We start from the raw sequence: 27,043 nt of genomic DNA, 5'->3' as shown, positions 1-27,043 counted from the left end.
GCCCCAGATGTTTAATTACTTTGACTTTATATCTGAATGTGAATTTTCTGTAATTGACCAATATGGTTCTTATTCATGACAATATTCAGTCAATGTTCTGTTTAAGAATTGCATTGATTAAGGATTGGATCAAATTTATTGATCTCGGGGGGAAATTCTTTTGAAAGCAGCAGATACAAACATACATGTAGTGCATCCGTTGTAAATAACAAATGGAAACTTGCTTCCTTCTGCACCCCCCCCCCCCCCCCCTTATGTCACCAGAGGGATAAATATTCCTGTTTGCATGTGTGTCACTGTCTGTAAGTATATCACAGATGTGAGAGAAATGCTTGTGCATATAGGCTGTAAACCCTCATGCTCATGCATTTTAGTCTCTGTAAGTGTTACGTTCCGGCTGCTGTCAGGCGCAGGATAAACGGACTCAGACCCAGGATGGCTCGATTGTCAGGGGTCATTTATTAACAAAGAGCACAAAGAGGAGAGAACATAACAGAAAAGGACAATGAAACACTGATGCAGAGCCGAAGCCGGCGTGGTGGCTGCCACAGGATCGATTCCTCTCCCCTTAGCCGGGAACCCACCTTATACACCCACCCCCAGGGGAACAGGTGCACCACATCAAAATTAGACAGGGGGGGAGAGAAACAAACAAGCCACCAGCAGAGGCAGCAGCACAGAATGTGGAGCTCATCACCAGAGGAAGGAGAGGGACGTCAGAGTAAGAATCCACCTTTCCACTGTGTTCAGGGGTATATCTGTATTGCTGCAATGACAGTGTGAGTGTATTGTGGGACACTCTGTGGCTGACAGTGTCAGTGTCATTCCTAAACACTCTCACTCTCTCTCTCTCTCTCTCTCTCTCTCTCTCTCTCTCTCTATATATATATATATATATATATATATATATATATATATATATATATATATAATGAAACCGAATTTATCTTATTTCTGGTAACTGGTAATCACCTACACTGCATCATTGATGATCAGGTGTTTGTTTTCCAACATCACAAAAATTTTGATGTAGTACTAACATGATTTATTAAGATTTTATATTATTTATCTTTACTTAGTTAACATATGATTAATTTGATTATATTACTTATCTTTACCTCAGGACCGCTGTAGGTTTTGAGCTAATAAAATGTCTGTCGTCTTCCGCCCCCTGCTGGCCAAAGCATCGCCGCTGCGATATCAGGCTGCTGCGCTCAGTCACCAGAGAGCGCGGATTAAGTGTGTTACTCAGTTACGCTTCAGGCAGCGCTGAACTGGGACATTAATAGGATAGAATAGGAAGCGTTTATTGTCAGTGTACAGGTAGAAAATACAATATACAGACAGAAATATATAAAATGTACATATAGAGGGGAGGGGAGAAGCCCCCCCACTCATCAGGATTACATTTCATTACATTTTATTTTATTCAGAATCAGAATTCACTTTATTGGTTCAGCTGCATGTACTATGATTTTGTTTTGGCAGTTTTTGTGCATTCACAGTCAACATAGAACAGAAGTCAGAGAAAAACAGTCATATTCTGCATGGGTTTGGCAAGCTGAACAAACATTCAATTTTGTCTAACATACGTCACACTTCAGACAGAGTAAAAAGGGTTATACTGGTTAAAAAGCAGAGATTTTACCTTTTTGCCATGGAGAAGCAGCGACATGTGACACTCTGATAAGGTAAAAATGATTCCTCCAGCACACAATGAGCTATCCCAGCATGCACAGGGACACGGAGGAGTTTATAGGAACCCCAAACCCTGGACAGAGGGGTTCAGTGAATGAGGAGGTGAAGCTGTACAGGAGGGTCAGTCCATCAGAGGAGACTCTGTAGAAGGACAGAGTACCAGCCGCCCAGTCCAGATACACTCCTACTCTGCGGGAGCCTGAGGGCTTTATGGGTATGAGAGTCTGTTTATTATTGTGCCAGACAGAGTAACTATCAGGAGAGCAGCTCAGCATCCATGACTTGTCATTGTATCCAAGCCCACAGTCACTCCATCCTTTCCTCCTGATTCCTTTATAAGTCACTCCTATCCAGGCTCCATCTCCACTCCACTCAGCCTCCCAGTAACAGCGACCAGTCAGACTCTCTCTGCACAGAACTTGGTACCAGTCGTCAAATCTCTCTGGATGATCAGGATATGGCTGCTTTGCCCCCCATGTCACCTTCCTGTTCCCCTCTGACAGAGACAGGTCTCTGTATGCTGTGTTAGGGTCCAGCGTCAGCTGGCAGGAGTCTGTAGGCAAGAGGAAGAGCGATTAATCCCATCAGGAAGCCCAGCATCTCCATCATTATCACTGTCACACCTCACGCACTCACTAACACAGAACTCGCTCCAATACACACATTTTATTCCCAATATACTCATGTAGCCGCCCGAGTCTGCGGCGCTCCGGCTGCCCCCTGCGCTGTGAGACACGCCGCGCTGAGAGACTCGCTGGGGACCGAACTGCACTTTAGCCTACGCTCTATTATTCTGTACGATACACAAAATATAAAAACGAAGCAGGAATTCAAGTATGTGAAATACCTCAGGAAATGTCGGACGCCCGCGCGACGCCGGCGGGAAGACGCGCCAAAATGATGCGCGTGTTAAACTAATAGGTAGAGATGGGGAGTCGACTCCAAAAGAGTCGATTCCTCGACTCTCACTAGCCCTAGTGTCGGAATCGACTCCAGGTCAGGAATCGACTCCCAGTGTCGAGTGTTTTTTTCAAGTTCAACACAGCAACAGTTCATTATAACGAAAAGATTATAATGAATGTAAAGATACAGAAATTAAAACAAAAAGATAAAGAAATGAGAGGAAAAAATAAGTAATGCCAGGAAAACAAAGAACAATAATGTATAGATAGTTTTTTTCTGTTGGGTCTGTTTTGCGGCTCAATCAATCATGATGTGGTTCAATACAGTCAATTGGTTGTGATTGGCACAAAACACTGCAGTAGGTTTTACGAACCAATATGATTTGAAGAAGCTGCGATGTGAAAAGGAGGGGGATTTATAAGGTTTAGTTGATTAAACATTTTAGTATAGGAAACATTTGTATCCTCGCTCTTGACTCCTCAGGAAGCCTCCTCGTTCCTCGCCCTCCTCCCGGTGGAATTAAAGAATTTAGATGTCCTACATGAGAGCGGAGCTCGATCGGTTTCAGGGTCGTAGGACATACGAGCGAGAAGTGAGGAAACGAGGAAGCATATTGAGACGCACCTTCTGAATCCTGACCCTATTTTAATTCAAAGTAAATGGAGTCGAGGAGTCGATTCCACCGACTCCAAAATTAGGAGTCGGGAGTCGGAGTCGACTCCAAAAAAACCGGAACCGAACACCCCTACTAATAGGCTTAATTACTGGTAGATAAAATTACAAACAGCATTTATCAAACATGTTAACCATAAAATTATACGACACAGATTACCACTAAAAGTAAGCTTGTCTTTACGTGACAATATGAACTTCTTTCAAACCACTTTGGACACACACCTCTCTCCAGCAGCGAGCCGACGCGATGCTCCCAACGCGGACGCGGACGCATGTACTAGGCTGGTTCTCCGCAAAGCGCAACACTCGCGTATCTGCACCGCGCATGCGTACACGGAAATGTTCATAGTTCTCCGGTCAAGCTGTGTACTTTGCTCTTGCCATATTTATGTATTATTATTATGGGCCTATTCATGTAATGAAAGGCCCATATTGTTCTTCACCTAGTAAACTACATTTTGCCAATTTGCGCTGAGCCCGTGAAAGCCACGGAGCTCACTTTGGTGCCAAATCGTAGGGCTTACTTAGCTGCACGGATTGACATATCGTTTGTCTCCGTACTGCTTACGGATTGCGTGCAATTGCCTCTCAAAGTCGAAAAAAAAACTTTATTATTATTATGGGCCTATTCATGTAATGAAAGGCCCATATTGTTCTTCACCTAGTAAACTACATTTTGCCAATTTGCGCTGAGCCCGTGAAAGGCACGGAGCTCACTTTGGTGCCAAATCGTAGGGCTTACTTAGCTGCACGGATTGACATATCGATTGTCTCCGTACTTCTTACGGATTGCGTGCAATTGCCTCTCAAACACGAAAAAAAAACTTTATTATTATTATTCTTCCGTGATTTTCGGCAATTAATGCGGGTCGTACCGTAGCATGCAGCCAGGTAATCTATATATCAAAAGTGAGTCCTTCATGGTGTGAGGTGTGCTATTACTTTTCTGCGCAGAATATGTTACCATGGTGACGTTATTCACGTTAAAACACACTAAAAATCCCATAGGAATGCATTGAATGCTAACTTTTACCTAGCATTAGCCTATACCTAACTAACCATGTGAATAGTAGTAAGGATCGTCTTTTTTCATGGCAGTGAATGGCCCATTGACTTCAATGCATTTCAGTCAAAGTTGTCCCACTCGGCCAGCGTTCATACCACAGCAACAAGACTCGGTATTCAACCTTAGGCCTCACCACCCAACACCCCAAGTCCAACATCTTGACCCGCACTCGTCTTTCATCCCTCGTTCTCTCCCATTGACTTCAATACATTTTGGTCAAAGTTTTCCTACTCGGCCAGCGTTCATACCACAGCAACAAGACTAGGTATTCAACCACAGGCATCATCACACAACACCTTAAGACCACCATCCTGACCCGCACTCGTCTTTCATCCCTCGTTCTCTCCCATTGACTTCAATGCATTTAAGTCAACGTTTTCCCACTGGGCCAGTGTTCATACCACAGCAACAAGACTCGGTATTATACCATAGGCCTCATCACTCAACACCGCAAGTCCAACATCTTGTCCCACACTCGTCTTTCATCCCTCGTTCTCTCCCATTGACTTCAATGCATTTCAGTCAAAGTTGTCCCACTCGGCCAGCGTTCATACCACAGCAACAAGACTCGGTATTCAACCTCAGGCCTCATCACCCAACACCCCAAGTCCACCATCTTGACCCGCACTCGTCTTTCATCCCTCGTTCTCTCCCATTGACTTCAATGCATTTCACTCAAAGATTTCCCACTGGGCCAGCATTCATACCACAGCAACAAGACTCGATATTCAACCTCAGGCCTCATCACCCAACACCCCAAGTCCACCATCTTGACCCGCACTCGTCTTTCATCCCTCGTTCTCTCCCATTGACTTCAATGCATTTCACTCAAAGATTTCCCACTGGGCCAGCATTCATACCACAGCAACAAGACTCGATATTCAACCTCAGGCCTCATCACCCAACACCCCAAGTCCACCATCTTGACCCGCACTCGTCTTTCATCCCTCGTTCTCTCCCATTGACTTCAATGCATTTCAGTCAAAGTTGTCCCACTCGGCCAGCGTTCATACCACAGCAACAAGACTCGGTATTCAACCTCAGGCCTCATCACCCAACACCCCAAGTCCACCATCTTGACCCGCACTCGTCTTTCATCCCTCGTTCTCTCCCATTGACTTCAATGCATTTCACTCAAAGTTTTCCCACTAGGCCAGCATTCATACCACAGCAACAAGACTCGGTATTCAACCTCAGGCCTCATCACCCAACATCCCAAGTCCACCATGTTGACCCGCACTCGTCTTTCATCCCTCGTTCTCTCCCATTGACTTCAATGTATTTCAATCAAAGTTTTGCCACTTGGCCAGTGTTAATGCCACAGCAACAAGACTTGGTATTACACCTCAGGCCTCATCACCAAACACCTAGCAACTGCCTAGCAACCACCTAGCAACACCTTAGCAACTACCTACAATTTCATAGCAACACCTTAGCAACCATCTAGCTATGCCTAGCAACCAGCTACTGAGCCCATAGCAACACGTTCTGACAACATACCAACCACCCAGCAACACCTTAGCAACCACCTAGAATTGCATAGCAACACCATAGCAACCATCTAGCTATGCCTAGCAACCAGCTACTGAGACCATAGCAACGCCTTCTGACATCATAGCAAGCCATTTGCAGCACCTAGCAACCACCTAGCAACACCTTAGCAACCACCTAGAATTGCATAGCAACACCATAGCAACCATCTAGCTATGCCTAGCAACCAGCCACTGAGACCATAGCAACGCCTTCTGACATCATATCAACCACCTTGCAGCAACTTGCAACCACCTAGCAACACCATAGCAACCACCAAAAAATGCATAGCAACACCATAGCAACCATTTTGCTATGCCTAGCAACCAGCTACTGCGACCATAGTAACACCTTCTGACGCCATAGCAAGCACCTTGCAGCAGCTAGCAACCACCCAGCAACACCATAGCAACCACCAAAAAATGCATAGCAACACCATAGCCACCACGTAGCAACGCCTAGCAACCAGCTATCAACATCCTTGCAATGCCTAATAACAACATTGCAACCGCCTTGCAATGCCTAGCGGCAGTTCAGTAACCACCTACCAGCACCGTACCACCTAACTTGCAAATCTTAGCAATCACCTAGCAGTGCACAGACCAGCCACTTTATTAGTAGAACAGGCTCTTCCTCGGTCAGCAGAATAGGCCCATCTCAAAATTTCTTCAGGAATTTTCCTTTCTAGTTATGGGCCTATTCATGTAATGAAAGGCCCATATTGTTCTTCACCTAGTAAACTACATTTTGCCAATTTGCGCTGAGCCCGGGAAAGGCACGGAGCTCACTTTGGTGCCAAATCGTAGGGCTTACTTAGCTGCACGGATTGACATATCGTTTGTCTCCGTACTGCTTACGGATTGCGTGCAATTGCCTCTCAAAGTCGAAAAAAAAACTTTATTATTATTATTATTATTATTCTTCCGTAGATTTTCGGCAATTAATGCGGGTCGTACCGTAGCGTGCAGCCAGGCAATCTATATATCAAAAGTGAGTCCTTGGTTGTGTGAGGTGTGCTATTACTTTTCTGCGCAGAATATGTTACCATGGCGACGTTATTTACGTTAAAACACACTAAAAATCCCATAGGAATGCATTAAATGCTAACTTTTACCTAGCATTAGCCAAGTGAATAGTAGTAAGGCGCATCTTTTTTCATGGGAGTGAATGGCCCATTGGCTTCAATGCATTTCAGTCAAAGTTGTCCCACTCGGCCAGCGTTCATACCAGAGCAACAAGACTTGGTATTCAACCTTAGGCCTCATCAGCCAACACCCCAAGTCCAACATCTTGACCCGCACTCGTCTTTTATCCCTCGTTCTCTCCCATTGACTTCAATGCATTTCAATCAAAGTTCTCCCACTCGGCCAGCGTTCATACCACAGCAACAAGACTCGTTATTCAACCTTAGGCCTCATCACGCAACACCTTAAGTCCACCATCTTGACCCGCACTCGTCTTTCATCCCTCGTTCTCTCCCATTGACTTCAATGCATTTCAATCAACGTTTTGCCACTTGGCCAGCGTTCATACCACAGCAACAAGACTAGGTATTCAACCTTAGGCCTCATCACACAACACCTTAAGACCACCATCCTGACCCGTACTCGTCTTTCATCCCTCGTTCTCTCCTATTGACATCAATGCATTTCTGTCAAAGTTTCCCTATTTGTCCACTGCTCCTCTCACTGCTACAAGACTAAATAATTAAATCAATAAGTAAAGGCACCTGCTCTTCCTCGGTCAGCAGAATAGGCCCATCTCAAAATTTCTTCAGGAATTTTCGTTTCTAGTTATTATTATTATTCTTCCGTAGATTTTCGGCAATTAATGCGGGTCGTACCGTAGCGTGCAGCCAGGCAATCTATATATCAAAAGTGAGTCCTTGGTTGTGTGAGGTGTGCTATTACTTTTCTGTGCAGAATATGTTACCATGGCGACGTTATTTACGTTACAACACACTAAAAATCCCATAGGAATGCATTAAATGCTAACTTTTACCTAGCATTAGCCAAGTGAATAGTAGTAAGGCGCATCTTTTTTCATGGGAGTGAATGGCCCATTGGCTTCAATGCATTTCAGTCAAAGTTGTCCCACTCGGCCAGCGTTCATACCAGAGCAACAAGACTTGGTATTCAACCTTAGGCCTCATCAGCCAACACCCCAAGTCCAACATCTTGACCCGCACTCGTCTTTTATCCCTCGTTCTCTCCCATTGACTTCAATGCATTTCAATCAAAGTTCTCCCACTCGGCCAGCGTTCATACCACAGCAACAAGACTCGTTATTCAACCTTAGGCCTCATCACGCAACACCTTAAGTCCACCATCTTGACCCGCACTCGTCTTTCATCCCTCGTTCTCTCCCATTGACTTCAATGCATTTCAATCAACGTTTTGCCACTTGGCCAGCGTTCATACCACAGCAACAAGACTAGGTATTCAACCTTAGGCCTCGTCACACAACACCTTAAGACCACCATCCTGACCCGTACTCGTCTTTCATCCCTCGTTCTCTCCTATTGACATCAATGCATTTCTGTCGAAGTTTCCCTATTTGTCCACTGCTCCTCTCACTGCTACAAGACTAAATAATTAAATCAATAAGTAAAGGCACCTGCTCTTCCTCGGTCAGCAGAATAGGCCCATCTCAAAATTTCTTCAGGAATTTTCGTTTCTAGTTAGTAAATTATTATTCTGATATTCCCTGCTCACGTACCACAGCAGTGAGGTCTGTGTATATTTCCCTACGTTTTACAAATTCTTTTTTTTCCCCCTCCACCACCCCCCCTCTGCAGAGGACTGCTTTATTTCTATTTAAACATTTATTTATTTATCTATCTATTTATTTATTTGTTTTTATTTACTTCCTCATATTTCCTCAAGAAAAGGAGAGGGAGCGAGGGGGGGGGGGGGGGGGGGGAGGAGGAGAAGAAGGGGGATAGAGAGAGAGAGACCGAGAGAGAGAGAAAAACAAAAAAAAGAAAAAACTGAATCTGCTTCAATGTCTGTTGAAGAGAGAAAACAACAACCAACATCTGAACGAATCACATCGAAAATCAAACGTTAAATGTTATTGAACAGCAGACACACCCAGCATTACAACACATGCCCAGAAGCAACAGCCGATCAAGACAGCGCGCGTCCATCTGCACCTGTCCGCACACCTGTGTGCACACCTGTGTGTGTCAGTGCGCTAGTGTTCATAAGGTTTCTCCATGTAAATGTCTAGTAGTGTGTGTGGGGAGCCACAGCCCCGCCCCCCCGGGACATGAAGCTGACATGGAGGAGACCCGGGCCCCAGACACCCAGAAAAGGGCAGAGGATAGTTCCGGCGGGGGGTCATCTGGCAGCCACATCGCAGGAGCCCCAAGGGGCCGTGGGGGCGAGCCCGCAGGCTCCGCCGACAGCCGGCCACACCAGGGCAGAACGGAGCCCGGAACCAGAGATCCAAGGGCCCCCCCACCCCCCAGCCAGGGCCCGACAGAGCCGGGAGGGCCAGGCCCCGTCAGGCAACCGCCGAGAGTGAGCCAGCACACACCAGAGCATCCAACCCCGGACATCGAGAACCACCAACGCATCGGCAGCCGGAGGCCCCATCCACCGGCAGGGAGTGTGGCGGGGGGGAATAGAGCCTGAGATGTTATTCCAGGTGGAGTCTAAGACCCAACCTGACACATGCGTATAGACAGACAGGCGCACACATACACAAGCATGCTTGTGTACGTTTTACAAATTCAAAGCGCCAGTTCACAGGGCTGCCAACTTTGATCAACTGGCTGGCGTGAGATTTTCAATTCGGAACAAGGCTGCACACACATGCATACGCATTTATATGTATGTAGCAGTATTATCACCTTGTAAATTGCCTGTAGGGTTTGCAAACTACCATGCTTCGTCTGTGCAGCTACGTGAGGTTAACGCGACGCATGCGCAAGATTCAGTACCACCAGAAATTGGGGTGGCAGTATGATCACGTTTTGTCACGGGACATTGTCTTTACATACGGTACAGATAGTATTAAAGTAGAGAGAGATGGAGAATACCGCTTTCGTCAAAATGACAGGTTGGGTCAAAGGTCACAAAGGTCAAATAAATCAAAAAGTGACAGGTCCGGGCTGCAAGCCAGGTGACGTCATGAGATGGCTCTTTTTTTTTTGGCTGTGAGCCAGTTGAGCGTTGGGATAGGGGTTTATTTGTATATAGTTTATTTATTTATTATAATTATTATAATTTAATTATTTATTATAATTTAATTATTTATTATTATTTAAGTATTATTATTATTTTATATTGAGTAGAGTGCTTATGAGTGTGGTGTTTTGTCTGCATCCACCGGGTGCCGAGCAGGGGACTGAGCAGGGGGGGTTGGTGCGTTAAGGTCCCAAACACTGGAGCTGAGCGGGTGGGTTACCTGATGGAGTGTGAGCGTACGCTGTACCTTGGGAAGGTCCCGGGCTTTGGAGAATCCGTGGAAAAGGGCTCGGAGAGAGCGATGCTGTGTCTGGTGCGGTACCGTGGTAAGGTCCCGTGTCTTTGGATAATCCGCAAAGGACTCGGAGAGAGCGATGCCGGAGAGCTGAGAGTTGTGCTGCGCGAGACTGAAAGAAACCCTGTGAGAATGAACAAGTTGGAGCTAAGAATGAGAGGAGGAGGTGGGTCTGTGTGTGTGTGTGTGTGTGTGTGTGCGTGAAAGCCGACACCCCCCTGCAGCAGTAGCAGTTTGGCCTTGTGTGGTAGTTTTTTTCAAACTTGTGTTTTTCCTCATGCAACCTATGTACATCCCGATAGGTCAAATCCCGGTCAAACTGTAATTTGGGGGGCCACACATCAAGTTTGACATTTTGTATTTCAGTAAATTTTGTTAAAAGTTTTGTCTTTTCCCCCCGACTCCCCGCCACACATCAAGTTGGACATTTTGTATTTCAGTAAATTTTGTTAAAAGTTTTGTCTTTTCCCCCGACTCCCCCCATACCGTCTGCGCAGTTAAAATGTACATCGAAATAGACAACAGATAAAACTTGACAGGACGTATATTTCTCCTTAAAGAATCCTAAGAAGTAACCAACCCCAGAAATTTTTAGTATGCCGAGCAGGGTTTCCCTCCTTTGGTAAAGAGACACAAGTACCCCACACCCAGTATCATCAAGGCCTTGCCCTACTGGAAAGAGAAAACTACACGGGACCTGCATAGAGTTAGTATATTATTTCTTTTATACACTTTTTATGATAAACACCATACAATAAAATAACTTAAAATAATTATTTTATTTTTAGAGATTCAGCTATTTTGGGTTTGTTTTTTTCTCTACGGGAGACGCTGCGGTTAGAAAACTCCATATAGTGAGTATATTATTTCTTTTATATGTGTGATAAAAACGCTATTCATTAAAAATAACTTATTCTAATAATAGGTATTCTCTGTTTTTTTTTATGTACAAGAGAGACGGCGCGGACCGGTCAAGAGAAAATCTACGCAAGACCTGAATCAGCAGGTATGGACGGAGCAACACCCCCCTCCTATACCCGAAGCGCTATTAAATGAAACAGACAACATCAACAACGCTAATAATGAGAATGATGCGGTTTATCAACACGACTCGCCAGCACCACCACCAGCGCCTATACCCGAAGCGTTATTAAATGAAATAGACATCATCAACAACGCTAATAATGATGAAAATGATGCGGTTTATCAACACGACTCGCCACCCGCGGCGTCTGGCGAGTCCAGGGCCCAAGAGCCCTGTTTCTTACTGTCCTTAGAGACATTATTAATAACCTTCCTGTGCTGTTAGGGTCGGCACCGACCCGTTTTTAAGTTTAACATGCATAAAAGCACCACATACTGTATATTTGTGGCATACTCTTAAAACAAAAGGCTCCATATTGAACCTTTTAGATTGGTACATATATGACACTCCTTGGACATTCTCAATTAAAAGAAATGGCACCTTTTTGAAGGCAATGGTTATATTTCCTCTGGTTAGAACCCCTATAGTTCTACAGTATATAGCACACCCAAGAACCTTTTTTTCTAAATATATACTGCATCAAAGCTTTTTGACTTTGTCAGGAATCTCTATTTAAACTAAATAAATTAAAACAAAATCAAGGTAAGGCATCCCCACACATGTAAGGTAAGATAAGACCAGTTCAGTTTATTTATATAATTCTCTAGAGGTTTATTTTATCATTATTTTTTATTGAAAACGAGAGGAATGCTGTCAAAAGAAAGGTCCAGAAAGCCACACCAAAAATATTAAAACCAATCTTTTCATGGATAAGGAAGCCTAACAAGGTAACCAAGAAGTAAGAAACAAATTGGATGATAAATAATTGTTTTGAGGGTATCTTATGGCTGATGTAAGACACGTGCTGCTTGACACCGACCCGTCTAACATAAGAGACAGGAACAGAAAGCTAACATAGGCCGAAGGTTAAGCGTGTTAAATGAAAGGCAGCGGGATAATTCCCCATAATGCCGCACTATAACAAAATCAAACGCGACGTGAAAATGTTTAATAGACCTCAATAAAAATGTCAGGGACGTCTATGACAAACGCAGATTGTTGACTAGTGGGGAAACTGCCTTTTGGATACCGAACTGTAAAAACTAGCAGCATCGCAAAAAGGGTGCTGTAAGTCTTTAAAAATATTTCATCGAATGAATTTGTTAGTGTAACATGAAAGTTTTTTCAAAGTAAGATGTACAGATGTTTTAAAATGTAACATATGAAAGTTTTTTCAAAGTAAGATGTACAGATATTTTAAAATGTAATATGAAAGTTTTTCAAAGATGTACAGATGTTTTAAAATGTAATATGAAAGTTTTTCAAAGTAAGATGTACAGATGTTTTAAAATGTAACATGAAAGTTTTTCAAAGTAAGATGTACAGATGTTTTAAAAAATGTAACATGAAAGTTTTTCAAAGTAAGATGTACAGATGCTTTAAAAATGTTCGGGTGTTTTATTTTCTAGACGCGTTGTACAAAAACGTTTTGTTATGTGTACGCAGCGCAAGCGTGTTTGTACAAAGTTTTATGCATTCATTTTGCGAATCAGTTTTGAAATCTAATATGAACGTGGCTTTTATTTTACAAAAACAAAGTTGCAAAAAATTTGTAGGCTCTTTATCAAAGCAGATTTTGTTAATATAACATGAAGTTTTTTTTTTTTTTTCTTCAAAGTTGCACAAGGGTTTTAAAATGTAACATGTATACGTGTGTTTTATTTTTCAAACTTGTACAAAAATGTGTGTGTACATTTGTCAAATGAGTTTTAAAATGTAACATGTACAGGTATTTTATTATTCAAAATAAAAGTTGTACATACATTTTGTTATATGTATGCAGCACGGTCATGTTTTTAAAATGTACTCATTTTTGCGGGGTGGTGGGAACCTCTCGTGGAATCTATCAATCTTTAGCAGCTTTTGAACCCTGAGCCACACTGGGACTGGGGCTTTTAACCGTGAGACTCGACACCTACACATTAGATCCTTACTTCAGCAATGGTTCCCATGTACCCAGTGTAGGGTCAGGTCCATCGCAAGAGAATGTCTCCGCCGTGAGAGAACGATCCACCAGCATTTTGTGTATCAACGAATCTGTAACCATTCTTTCCATTCATTATATGCTGAGTTTTCCAAAATTGTTTTTTAGCTGAAGCATAAAAAGCTGTAACTTCGAGTGCACCTGGTTTAATAGCATTTTATTTATAACAGTAGGAGCTTGTAAACTGCATTTAGCGGTCGCATTAAAACACAATAAAAACTTTAAAGAATAAAGCCTTAGTTATTTTTAATAAAGACGGCTTTCTAGTAAATGGTTTTCCTACAAGGTGATCCCGTGGCCTATACTTAAGACATCCGGGCGCCTGATTTGAGATGTTTACTGAGGACGGTATGTTAAGTTAACAGTAGTGACTGAGTTTTTTGCACTATTTGTTTATTGTTTGTTGTGTGTTCTACATACATGTTTTCACTGGAGGATCTGCTTTTATTCTCATTGTACATGTGTATAGTGACAATAAAAAGGCATCCATTCATTCATATAATATGTCGGACACAATGGCTCTGAGCACGAGGGAGTCTGCGGTGAGGCGCACGAGCTGCTAGCTGATGTAACGCTGCGAACGGTCGGGGCTCTGACATTCTTAAGGTGCGGCTATCTATCCCCGAGACACTTTAGCCAGGATCGTGTATATTTGCGCTTATTAATGCTGCAATGTCAGGGTTTTGCTGACTCTTATAGGAAGCTGGCTAGCAATAACATTTTTTAGCTGGTCTTTTTCATTTAGTACATACACGGTTTAGAAGAAAACCTAATTACCATTAAAATAAATAAATAAATAAACGTACAAAACTATTGAAATCTCCCAGAAGCATGTGCATATTTTTCTGGTTTGCGTGTGTGTGTGTGTGTGTGTGTGTGTGTGTGCGGTTACCTAAGCACAGTCGGCCTAGTGTTTGATAGGTGATGGAGAAGCGTACGGTCGTGGGGACAATAAACTACATGCGCCTATGCCAACATGTGCTTAAGTATAGCGACAAACATGGACGCTTTCTTTAACGTAAAACAGTTAAAGGCTCATTCGGTTTTGTTAACATTCTTAATTTTTTTAATTTCAAGTAGCCTCTAATCACCTTACATTAGTTCTGATTTACTGTAGTCACCAATTAGAGTATTTTAAAACAATGTCACTGAAATGTCACCACATGTTAAAGCTATCAAGGAAACATGATTATATCAGCGGAACAAACCAGTCGCCGGTATGTATAGACAGATCATGTGTTGCTCATCAATCGACAGCATTTTGAAATCTATTTGTATTTAGACAAATATATAGGGAATAAAGCGTTGTGTTTTAAAAGGCAGACATTGAGGCCGAATTTAAATTGGTCACAATTGTATTTTTTTCCGCAGCTAGAAGTGTCGGCTGAGCCTGATTTTAATTGGCATGTCGGTTTAGGATTCTTGCAGTAGAAGTTATGCAGTGAATTGCGGTACTCTGAAATTAAGTGATATGTGTATTAGAATCGTGAAGCGTCATCTTCCTTTGTTTTAGGTTCACCCCAGGCATTTTATGAATTGTAATGTAATATCAGACAGTGTGTGATGAATTTCTGAAGGCATGTTATATATGACCATTTCGTGGAAGCGTCTCATGGAAAAATGTAGTTGCAGTTTGTCAGGACTAAAGATGACTAATATGACATGGTGAACAAGTCCTGTGGTTAAAGAATGCCTGCCTGCTGCTTAAAACATTGTGTTGTATGCCGAATGTTTCTTGCCCATAGACTACATGTTGCTATACTGTTCCTTTATAATATTCAAGTATTATTTTTTAAATCATTTAATGAAATAGGTAAATATCTCATCATTGATGACTATGGTCCACCTGATTGACAAGTAACCTGTCCTGGACAGAGGTTTCTTTAAGGCCTGTTGTGGGAACCCCATGGTGTAGGATTAAGAGAAAGAATACAGGGAGTGGTACAAATGAGCAGTTGTCCTGCCCCCTTTTACTCATTTTGGATGCTTAAATTACTAAATTGTGATTTTAATGCTAATCTGTATGATTCTATGGTCTGAGTGAGTCTCCAGTACTACATGAATGGTAAACTTAAAAACTCTACTTCTCTTAGCTTAATGATATTTTCTTTTACTGTGTACGATTGGTAGAAATGAAAATCGTGATTTGCCTCTCAGCTTGTGTGTGTGTGTATGTGTGTGTGCATGCGGTGTATCAACAATGACAATTAATCACTAAATTCTAAACAAACCCACATATAAAACCCCCTCCCCACCCTCCCCAGACACCTATAAAACACAGCATTCTTGCTCTCACCCCCCACTCATTTTGTGAAAAAGCATGTCTGTTGCCAAGACTACAGCTCGTGTCTTGAGTCGTACATACTATGACCCCAGCCACCCGGGGTCATACGGAGGGGCCTCCAGACTGCAGAGAGCCGTGCAGGAAGATATAGGGAAAAAAGTGGCTACTGATGACATCAGAGAGTGGCTGTCTATGCAAGACAGTTATACTTTACATAAGCCGGCTAAAAAGAATTTCCCCAGGAACAGAGTGTTTAATACCGAGAGCCATGTATCAACGGCAGGCCGGTTTATGCGACATGCAAGGGCTGGCGATGTACAACGACAGGTTTAAGTATCTCCTTACGGTGATTGATGTTTTTTCCTAAAAGGCCTACTTGCGTGTGTTAAGAAACAAGACAGGGGTGGTTGTAACGGAGGCCTTTGATTTTATTTTAACCGAGGGGGCGTGTCCCTCAAGTTACACACGGATGCGGGTAATGAGTTTTCAGAATGAACTTTTCAGAAACTTTTAAAAAGTCATAAAATCACCCATTTCACCATTTAACCGAACGTTAAAAGAGAGGATGTCCAAGTCAAATTGTATTTTCTTACAGCTTGAAAACTACATCTTTTCATTGTGCCCCACATACAATGTGTAGTGTACATTTGAATGTGTAGTGTACACATTCAAATGTAACGCTTTTTAATAAAGTAAAAACATTTTGCCCGCAAATAATTCTATTAAACAGTAATATCAGCGACCGCTCTCCCTTAACTACAAGAGTAGCAGGACTGCACACATTAATTTAACATGGGAGCTTGTGGTGTGTCGAGGGACTCTCTGACTCGCGCGCGCGTTAGACTCCTTGGTCCATGTTTCAAGACGGGTCCGGTGGGTAGCCGACATCGCCGCGGACCCCTGGTGCCATTCGTGGGCCGTGATCCGCGCGTGCCGGCGCAACACGGTCGGGCCGCACTGGGGACGGTACGGCCCGGTCGGCAGTCGCGCCGGGGCGCGGTGGCCCCGTCCCTCGCCCAGCAGCCGGGCGCACCCCGTCAGGGGGAACCCGGAGAGGGCGGAGGGAAGGCAAGGTGACAGGTCATCTCCCTCGGCCCCGGGAAGCTGCGAGGTGGTGGCGGGCGGGGGCTGTAACACCCGCCTGCTGACCCCCTCCCCCGAGAGGGAACACACACCACACACTCCCATGTTAAATTAATGTGTGCAGTCCTGCTACTCTTGTAGTTAAGGGAGAGCGGTCGCTGATATTACTGTTTAATAGAATTATTTGCGGGCAAAATGTTTTTACTTTATTAAAAAGCGTTACATTTGAATGTGTACACTACACATTCAAATGTACACTACACATTGTATGTGGGGCACAATGAAAAGATGTAGTTTTCAAGCTGTAAGAAAATACAATTTGACTTGGACATCCTCTCTTTTAACGTTCGGTTAAATGGTGAAATGGGTGATTTTATGACTTTTTAAAAGTTTCTGAAAAGTTCATTCTGAAAACTCATTACCCGCATCCGTGTGTAACTTGAGGGACACGCCCCCTCAGATAAAATTAAATCAAAGGCCTCCGTTACAACCACCCCTGTCTTGTTTCTTAACACACGCAAGTAGGCCTTTTAGGAAAAAACATCAATCACCGTAAGGAGATACTTTAACCTGTCGTTGTACGTCGCCAGCCCTTGCATGTCGCATAAACCGGCCTGCCGCTGATACATGGCTCTCGGTATTAAACACTCTGTTCCTGGGGAAATTCTTTTTAGCCGGCTTATGTAAAGTATAACTGTCTTGCATAGACAGCCACTCTCTGATGTCATCAGTAGCCACTTTTTTCCCTGTATCTTCCTGCACGGCTCTCTGCAGTCTGGAGGCCCCTCCGTATGACCCCGGGTGGCTGGGGTCATAGTATGTACGACTCAAGACACGAGCTGTAGTCTTGGCAACAGACATGCTTTTTCACAAAATGAGTGGGGGGTGAGAGCAAGAATGCTGTGTTTTATAGGTGTCTGGGGAGGGTGGGGAGGGGGTTTTATATGTGGGTTTGTTTAGAATTTAGTGATTAATTGTCATTGTTGATACACCGCATGCACACACACATACACACACACACAAGCTGAGAGGCAAATCACGATTTTCATTTCTACCAATCGTACACAGTAAAAGAAAATATCATTAAGCTAAGAGAAGTAGAGTTTTTAAGTTTACCATTCATGTAGTACTGGAGACTCACTCAGACCATAGAATCATACAGATTAGCATTAAAATCACAATTTAGTAATTTAAGCATCCAAAATGAGTAAAAGGGGGCAGGACAACTGCTCATTTGTACCACTCCCTGTATTCTTTCTCTTAATGCTACACCATGGGGTTCCCACAACAGGCCTTAAAGAAACCTCTGTCCAGGACAGGTTACTTGTCAATCAGGTGGACCATAGTCATCAATGATGAGATATTTACCTATTTCATTAAATGATTTAAAAAATAATACTTGAATATTATAAAGGAACAGTATAGCAACATGTAGTCTATGGGCAAGAAACATTCGGCATACAACACAATGTTTTAAGCAGCAGGCAGGCATTCTTTAACCACAGGACTTGTTCACCATGTCATATTAGCCAGTCTTTAGTCCTGACAAACTGCAACTACATTTTTCCATGAGACGCTTCCACGAAATGGTCATATATAACATGCCTTCAGAAATTCATCACACACTGTCTGATATTACATTACAATTCATAAAATGCCTGGGGTGAACCTAAAACAAAGGAAGATGACGCTTCACGATTCTAATACACATATCACTTAATTTCAGAGTACCGCAATTCACTGCATAACTTCTACTGCAAGAATCCTAAACCGACATGCCAATTAAAATCAGGCTCAGCCGACACTTCTAGCTGCGGAAAAAAATACAATTGTGACCAATTTAAATTCGGCCTCAATGTCTGCCTTTTAAAACACAACGCTTTATTCCCTATATATTTGTCTAAATACAAATAGATTTCAAAATGCTGTCGATTGATGAGCAACACATGATCTGTCTATACATACCGGCGACTGGTTTGTTCCGCTGATATAATCATGTTTCCTTGATAGCTTTAACATGTGGTGACATTTCAGTGACATTGTTTTAAAATACTCTAATTGGTGACTACAGTAAATCAGAACTAATGTAAGGTGATTAGAGGCTACTTGAAATTAAAAAAATTAAGAATGTTAACAAAACCGAATGAGCCTTTAACTGTTTTACGTTAAAGAAAGCGTCCATGTTTGTCGCTATACTTAAGCACATGTTGGCATAGGCGCATGTAGTTTATTGTCCCCACGACCGTACGCTTCTCCATCACCTATCAAACACTAGGCCGACTGTGCTTAGGTAACCGCACACACACACACACACACACACACACACACGCAAACCAGAAAAATATGCACATGCTTCTGGGAGATTTCAATAGTTTTGTACGTTTATTTATTTATTTATTTTAATGGTAATTAGGTTTTCTTCTAAACCGTGTATGTACTAAATGAAAAAGACCAGCTAAAAAATGTTATTGCTAGCCAGCTTCCTATAAGAGTCAGCAAAACCCTGACATTGCAGCATTAATAAGCGCAAATATACACGATCCTGGCTAAAGTGTCTCGGGGATAGATAGCCGCACCTTAAGAATGTCAGAGCCCCGACCGTTCGCAGCGTTACATCAGCTAGCAGCTCGTGCGCCTCACCGCAGACTCCCTCGTGCTCAGAGCCATTGTGTCCGACATATTATATGAATGAATGGATGCCTTTTTATTGTCACTATACACATGTACAATGAGAATAAAAGCAGATCCTCCAGTGAAAACATGTATGTAGAACACACAACAAACAATAAACAAATAGTGCAAAAAACTCAGTCACTACTGTTAACTTAACATACCGTCCTCAGTAAACATCTCAAATCAGGCGCCCGGATGTCTTAAGTATAGGCCACGGGATCACCTTGTAGGAAAACCATTTACTAGAAAGCCGTCTTTATTAAAAATAACTAAGGCTTTATTCTTTAAAGTTTTTATTGTGTTTTAATGCGACCGCTAAATGCAGTTTACAAGCTCCTACTGTTATAAATAAAATGCTATTAAACCAGGTGCACTCGAAGTTACAGCTTTTTATACTTCAGCTAAAAAACAATTTTGGAAAACTCAGCATATAATGAATGGAAAGAATGGTTACAGATTCGTTGATACACAAAATGCTGGTGGATCGTTCTCTCACGGCGGAGACATTCTCTTGCAGTATATAGAACTATAGGGGTTCTAACCAGAGGAAATATAACCATTGCCTTCAAAAAGGTGCTATTTCTTTTAATTGAGAATGTCCAAGGAGTGTCATATACTGTATGTACCAAGCTAAAAGGTTCAATATGGAGCCTTTTGTTTTAAGAGTATGCACAAATATATGTGGTGCTTTTATGCATGTTAAACTTAAAAACGGGTCGGTGCCGACCCTAACAGCACCGGAAGGTTATTAATAATGTCTCTAAGGATGGTAGCAAACAGGGCTCTTGGGCCGTCGCTTCACCAGACGCTGCGGGTGGCGAGTCGTGTTGAGCAAAGTAAACCGCATCATTTTCATTATTAGCGTTGTTGATGTTGTCTATTTCATTTAATAGCGCTTCAGGTATAGGAGGGGGGTGTTGCTCCGTCCATACCTGCTGATTCAGGTCTTGCGTAGATTTTCTCTTGACCGGTCCGCGCCGTCTCTCTTGTACATAGAAAACAGGGAATACCTATTATTACAATAAGTTATAATGTATAGTGTTTAATGTATAGCGTTTATCACATGTATAAAAGAAATAATATACTCACTATATGCATGTCCCGTGTAGTTTTCTCTTTCCAGTGGGGTACTTGTGTCTCTTTACCAAAGGAGGGAAACCCTGCTCGGCATACTAAAAATATCTGCGGTTGGTTACTTCTTAGGATTCTTTAAGGAGAAATATACGTCCTGTCAAGTTTTATCTGTTGTCTATTTCGATGTACGTTTTAACTGCGCAGACGGTATGGGGGGAGGAGGATAGCGTCAGACCCAGACCCTCCTCCTCCTCCTCTCATTCTTAGCTCCAACTTGTTCATTCTCACAGGGTTTCTTTCAGTCTCGCGCAGCACAACTCTCAGCTCTCCGGCATCGCTCTCTCCGAGTCCTTTGCGGATTATCCAAAGCCACGGGACCATACCACGGTACCGCACCAGACACAGCATCGCTCTCTCCGAGCCCTTTTCCACGGATTCTACAAAGCGCGGGACCTTACCACGGTACAGCGTACGCTCACACTCCATCAGGTAACCCACCCGCTCAGCTCCAGTGTTTGGGACCTTAACGCACCAACCCCCTGCTCAGTCCCCTGCTCGGCACCCGGTGGATGCAGACAAAACACCACACTCATAAGCACTCTACTCAATATAAAATAATAATAATACTTAAATAATAATAAATAATTAAATTATAATAAATAATTAAATTATAATAATTATAATAAATAAATAAACTATATACAAATAAACCCCTATCCCAACGCTCAACTGGCTCACAGCCAAAAAAAAATTGCCACCTCATGACGTCACCTGGCTTGCAGCCCCCACCTGTCACTTTTTGATTTATTTGACCTTTGTGACCTTTGACCCAACCTGTCATTTTGACATAACCGGTATTCTTCATCTCTCTAAGTAGCATCTTATTTTTTAAGAATGAGTGGCCAGAAGAACTGTATATTTTCAGAGGCAAGAAAGAAAATATTCCAAACACTATTTTGTCCTTCTGTGAACAGCGGCTTCAAAATTTAATGGCAGTATAAGTTTATAAGAAAGCAGTGTCATATGTACAAAGTACAATGGAATTTTAACTTGAAATTCTTACTTGCCTCCTTTCATAAGTAGCGTTATTTTTCAATACAGTTCCATCCATCCATCCATCCATCCATCCATCCATTTTGTGCCACTTACCTAATCTAATATACATAACATATAATCCATAATGTAGTATATATTATATATAATCTCTCAGGGTATATATTATATATAATCTCACCAGGTATATATAATATATAATCTCTGGGTCTGCCCCGGGGCCTCCTCCCAGTTGGACATGCCCTGAAACACCTGAAATCCGAGATCCAGTTGCAGAGAGTGGTGTTCATGCTTAACCCCCTCAGGTCCACAATCAGCCTCTGAGGGACATATTGAAGTCCATTAATAACATTATAACATATGTGATTCTCTTATCCAAATGTGTCAGGGAAAGGTGACGGGCAGAGGCTATGGTGTCCCCAGTAGACCTGTTGGACCAGTATGCAGATTGGAGATGGTCTAGAGAGGTAGGAAGATTGGTCTTTATGTCTGCCATGACCAGCCGTTCGAAGCGCTTCATGATGATTGACATGAGTGCTATGGAGCAGTAGTCATTCAGGCCTGTCACTGGTGACTTCTTCAGCACTGGGATGATGGTGGTTCATGTGAAGCATGCTGGGACAGACGACTGGCTTAAAGAGGTGTTGAAAATGTCTGTGAGGACACCAGCCAGGTGGTCAGTGCATTCTCTCAGCACACGGCCAGCTATGTTGTCAGGTCCTGCAGCTTTGTGTGGGTTGACTCTGGATAGAGTACTCCTCACATCAGCTGTGGGCAGACAGAGTAACTTGTCGTCGGCTCATTATTCTGTACATCAGAGTCTGCAAAAAAGTTGTTTAGCTCTTCTGGAAGGGAGACATCACTACCACTGATGTGTGGGTTGGGCTTGTAGATCGTGATTGGCTGAATGCCCTGCCATATACGGCGTGTGTCTTTGGTGTAATTAAAGTGTTCATTGATCCTCTGTGCATGTGTCTGATTGGCTATCCTCATAGCTCGGGACAGGTTGCCTCTGGACGTCCTGAGGGCAGCCTTGTCTTTAGGTCTTAAAGCTGCATTTCTGATTCTTAGCTGTGTGCGCATTTCCCTCATCATCCAGGGTTTCTGGTCGGCTCTCGTGGTCATCGATCACTGAGTTTATATACTCCTCCATGTTAATGGCATCACCATTTATAGCAGCCTCCTTAAAAATGTCCCAGTCAGTAGATTCAAAGCTTGGAGAGCTGAGACGGCACCAGCTGACCACACTCTTACTGACTGGTTTGTTGAGCTTCAGCAGGGATTTATACGCAGGAACCATGAACACAGTGACACGGTCTGAGTAGCCGAGGTGAGGGGGGGAAGGACCTTGTAGGCTCACAAACGTTTGTACAAACATTGTCCAGACAGATTCTCTCTCTAGCTGGGAAGTTCACATGTTGGAAGAATTTGGGGAAACTCGCTTCAGATTTGTCTGATTGAAGTCTAAAGCAATAATAAAAAAGACTCTGGATTAGCTTAACAACCTAGTCATAGGAATGGAACTTGGCCGTTAAGTGAGGAGTGTCTGTATAGAAAATGCTGCAGCAGTACCACAAAATTAGCAGCTCACTGTGTAGGCAGTGATTGTACAATCCACCACCCCCCCCCCCAGTTTTATTGAACGTTGTATGTCAAAACTATGGGAGGTATTTTCTACAAAAAATAAAATGAAAATGATAAAAAGAAAATACAATCTCCAATTTGCCATTTAGTTTTCAAAGTCTGTGCACAAAAAACCTGCAAAAATGAAAATTAAAGTGAAATAGCACCATTTGCATTTTAATTTTCCACTCATGTATGAGCTTCCGACCGGTCGTGCAGAGTTGTTGGAGAACCAGATGTTTGAAAAGAAGATTTCTGTGTGAAATCTCACATGCAGTCAGACAGCCACAAATCAGTTGTAAGAGGTAGACACAGTCAACTGTGGCTAGTTACTTTTCTGTAACCAACAACGTAATGTCTTCAGCAACTACCGCGACCACCACAAACAGCACAACTGCAGCTGTAGTGAACACTACCGTCGGAACATCGAGCACTCTTCGAGCGTCATTTGGATCGAGTGCGACACTGCAGGGGGAGGTTCTCTGGTGTCTGAACAGAAATAGCCAAATCTTTCACCTGTGGAAAGGACAAAACTAGCTACATTTTAAAGTTTGGACTTGCCCCACACTTCAAAAACGAACTGATTTCTGCAGCTAACAATGCAGGACCATTTGTACTGATGTCTGATGAAAGTTTCAACCGGTCAATAAAAAATAAACTAGATGTCCATGTTCGATTTTGGGAGGCTGGTGGTGTCCAGTCACGTTATCTTGGATCACAGTTCATGGAACATTCAAAGGCTGAAGATCTGCAGCACCATTTCAAAGTAAGTGTAGTTAGAGTTTTTGTTCATGGAATGTTATTTGGATGATTTAAAGATACAAGATGTGTTCATTTAATTGAAGCTTATTGCTTTTAGATGGAGTTTTAAAATATTTCTGAAATTATAAGCAAATTTGCAATCAAACATGGTGTAATCGTTTCAGTTTTTCTTTCTCATGTCAAATTGTTTAAATAAAATATTTCTATTCTTAGGATTGTGTGCGCCTACTAGACATGAAGAATCTCCTTTCCATCAATATGGATGGGGTAAATGTGAACTGGAAGTATCTTAATAATTTCCAGCAAGAACATGCTGAACTACATGGAGGTCGGCAGTTAATTAATGTTGAACGCTGTGGATTGCACACATTCACAATTCACTCAAGACTGGCTTCTCTACATGGAATATTGAGAAACTGTTGAGAGCAATGCACTTTGTTTTTTCACAATGTCCCTGCAAGAACAGAAGATTATACAAAACTTACAGGCTCATCTCTTTTCCACTCCCATTCTGTGGACACAGATGGGTGGAAAATCTGCCTGTTGCAGAGAGAGCCATTGAGGTATGGCCAAAGCTTAAAGAATATGTGGAGGCAGTCCATGGAAAAGAGCTACCAAACCCTGCAACCTCCTCTTTTGATACTATTCAAGCAGCAAGATCCCCTGATAGTAGTTTGCTATCAGCTTCTGGATGCTTGATGGTACATGGAAAAACTCCCGGGCGAAGGTGATGAGCTGGTGGGGAACTGAGCCGAAGGCGTTTGTGAGGTCTAACCAGATGACATGCAGGTCCGACTTGCTGTGCCTGGCTCTCTGGGTTTGTTCCCAAATCATCGTAGCGTGTTCCACGCAGCCAGAGAACCCTGGGACGCCTGCCTTCTGGCAACCAATATCGATGTAATTGTTGACTAGGAGGAAGTTGGTCAGGCATATAGCCAGGATTGAGAAGAAGAGGTTTTTGGACTCCTTTTCCTTTGGGATGAAGGTGGTAACTGGGATGCTGGGAGTACGCACACTATGCTGCAGTGCGGCGGGAGTAGGGGCCAAAAGTCGTACTAGGCTGAATTGGCGCACAGAAAAAAAAAATTGATGTTGCGGACAGGAAACGGGAGCCCAATGAACACAATGTGGACTTACAAATCTCTTTGTTTGTATGTCTGAAAGTTCGTAAGTAGAGGAACGTCTGTAAATCCAGCATAACGGAATACATATGAGCCTTTACTCTTACTTTCACCTACATTCATTTTTGAAATTCGGTGGAAACGCAGGCAGGTTCTTAAAAGGCAGCAAGTGAAAACCAGCCCAGTACCGGCTCCGTGTTGGTGGAAATGAGGCATCAGTACAGTGTTCCCAGGTCCAGCCCAAGGTCTGCTTAAAATCTGCCCAGTGGAAGCTGAAACTAGCCCAATATGTGAAATCCCAGTATACTGTATCTCAAAGAAATAAACCAGTTTGTTGCATCCTTATCACATTCAAATACTGACTCCTGTCTTCTGCAATCCCCCCACCTTTGTGAAACTGAACAGGTAAGAAGTGTGCGCACATACATTAACATGTAGGTCCTCTCTCTGTATAAACACACTGGGTTAGAGGGCGAGTGCCACCTTCTGTATTTATGTTCGGGTGAGTAAGCCTAGTGTAGTCTGGGTTTTTCTGTTATATCTTTGGTTTTAGTTATAATCTTAACAGGGTAGGGAAGAGGTGTTATGTTTTGTTAATTTCTTTCCTTTGACGCGTCCATGTTCTTTTCCCTGGGTCTGGCCCATCCTCCTGTGTTCCCAGCACCCAAATCCCTGTATTGGTTCAGTCAGAAAGACTGAAAGCTATTGCTCACCATGAATCCATGACACTAAAATCTACGAATCAAGCCAGAAATCTTGGTGTAGTTCTGGACTCAGACCTAAATATCAACAGTTACATAAAGACAATTACAAAATCAGCCTCCCACCACCTTAAAAACACAGCAAGAATTAAAGGATTTCTCTATAAACCAGATACAGAAAAGCTTGTTCATGTGTTTATTTTCAGAAGGCTAGACTATTGTAATGGTGTCTTCACAGGTCTTGGTAATAAATCAGTCAGCCAGCTGCAACTCATCCAGAATGCTGCCACCAGAGTCCTCACTAACACCAAGGAAGTAGAGCATATTACACAGGTCCTTAAATCACTGCACTGGCTTCCTGTGCATCACAGGATTGATTTAAAAATATTATTTCTTGTCTACAAGGCCTTGAACGTTGTGAAGCATCCAGACCCCTGAGGGCATCTGGGAAAGGTTTACTCAGTGTCCCAGAATGAAGACCAAGCAGGGTGAAACAGCTGTTAGTCTCTATGCTCCCTGTCTGTGGAACAAGCTTCCTGAAGACCTGAGGTCTGCAAGCACTGTCAGCTGATTATAATCAGTGCTTAAAACGTCACTGTTTGCTGCAGCATTTTAATACATTATATCAGCAGGAGTTTAGTCATACGCTGCCTCTACAATGTAACTTATTTTTAATTATTTTTTTTGTTTGGCTTTTAGGCTTTTTAAAATTGTCTTTTAAATTGACAATGAACGTGTTTGTAAGTCCCACACTAAAGTTCCGAAGTACCAAGAAAGTACCCCAGCTGCAATGATACTTTAGGTACTGGTACTCAAACGGAAGTCAATGGAAAAGGGAAAGTACCAAATGTACCGTACCTGGTGCAGTGGAAAAGCACCCTGAATGAACTTGCCTTGCTTCGCAGTTGGATTCAAAGGTTACTGACATAAACAGATCATGTGAATGTGAAAAGCCAAGAGTCAGAGGGAGAGAGAAAGAGAACCTCCACTAGCAGAAGAAAATGAAACACAATAAAACACACTCCACCTCATACAGGGAGAGAGAAGCGTGTGTGTGAACAGACTCACATTGTAAGAATTCTGCTCTGGTCCTGGGCACTAATACCGGTAGGACGGTGTCTTTGGTAACTGGAAAGAGACAGAGAGAAACAGGGATGTGAGTAAAAGGAATTTACTTGCGAGAGATGGACTTCACTCACTGTGGAGACAGCAGCAATAGGGGAACAATAACAGGCATTTTA

The 27,043-nt window shown here is 42.8% G+C and overlaps 1 protein-coding gene across 3 annotated transcripts in view; it reads right to left on the bottom strand.

Moving 5' to 3' along the window:
- Window positions 1-1,268: 1,268 nt before the first annotated feature.
- The window catches only part of LOC140588909 (tripartite motif-containing protein 16-like), a 53,410-nt gene continuing 27,635 nt past the window's right edge, over window positions 1,269-27,043 (bottom strand). Inside the window, exons 5-7 of one of the 3 annotated variants that reach the window (XM_072711563.1) lie at window positions 26,871-26,930; window positions 10,286-10,484; window positions 2,112-2,251 (exon numbers count right to left, since the gene is read on the bottom strand). In XM_072711563.1, coding sequence (XP_072567664.1) covers window positions 2,224-2,251; window positions 10,286-10,484; window positions 26,871-26,930 — 287 coding nt within the window. In that variant the 3' untranslated portion in view covers window positions 2,112-2,223. Of the gene's footprint in view, window positions 2,252-10,285; window positions 10,485-20,008; window positions 20,479-20,557; window positions 26,931-27,043 lie in introns of those variants that run through there. The other 2 variants (XM_072711562.1, XR_011990148.1) reach the window with 2 other exon arrangements.

The sequence above is a fragment of the Paramormyrops kingsleyae genome, chromosome 4, assembly GCF_048594095.1.
Source record: "Paramormyrops kingsleyae isolate MSU_618 chromosome 4, PKINGS_0.4, whole genome shotgun sequence".
Lineage (NCBI taxonomy): Eukaryota > Metazoa > Chordata > Actinopteri > Osteoglossiformes > Mormyridae > Paramormyrops > Paramormyrops kingsleyae.
This window is presented reverse-complemented; position numbering and strand designations above follow the sequence as displayed.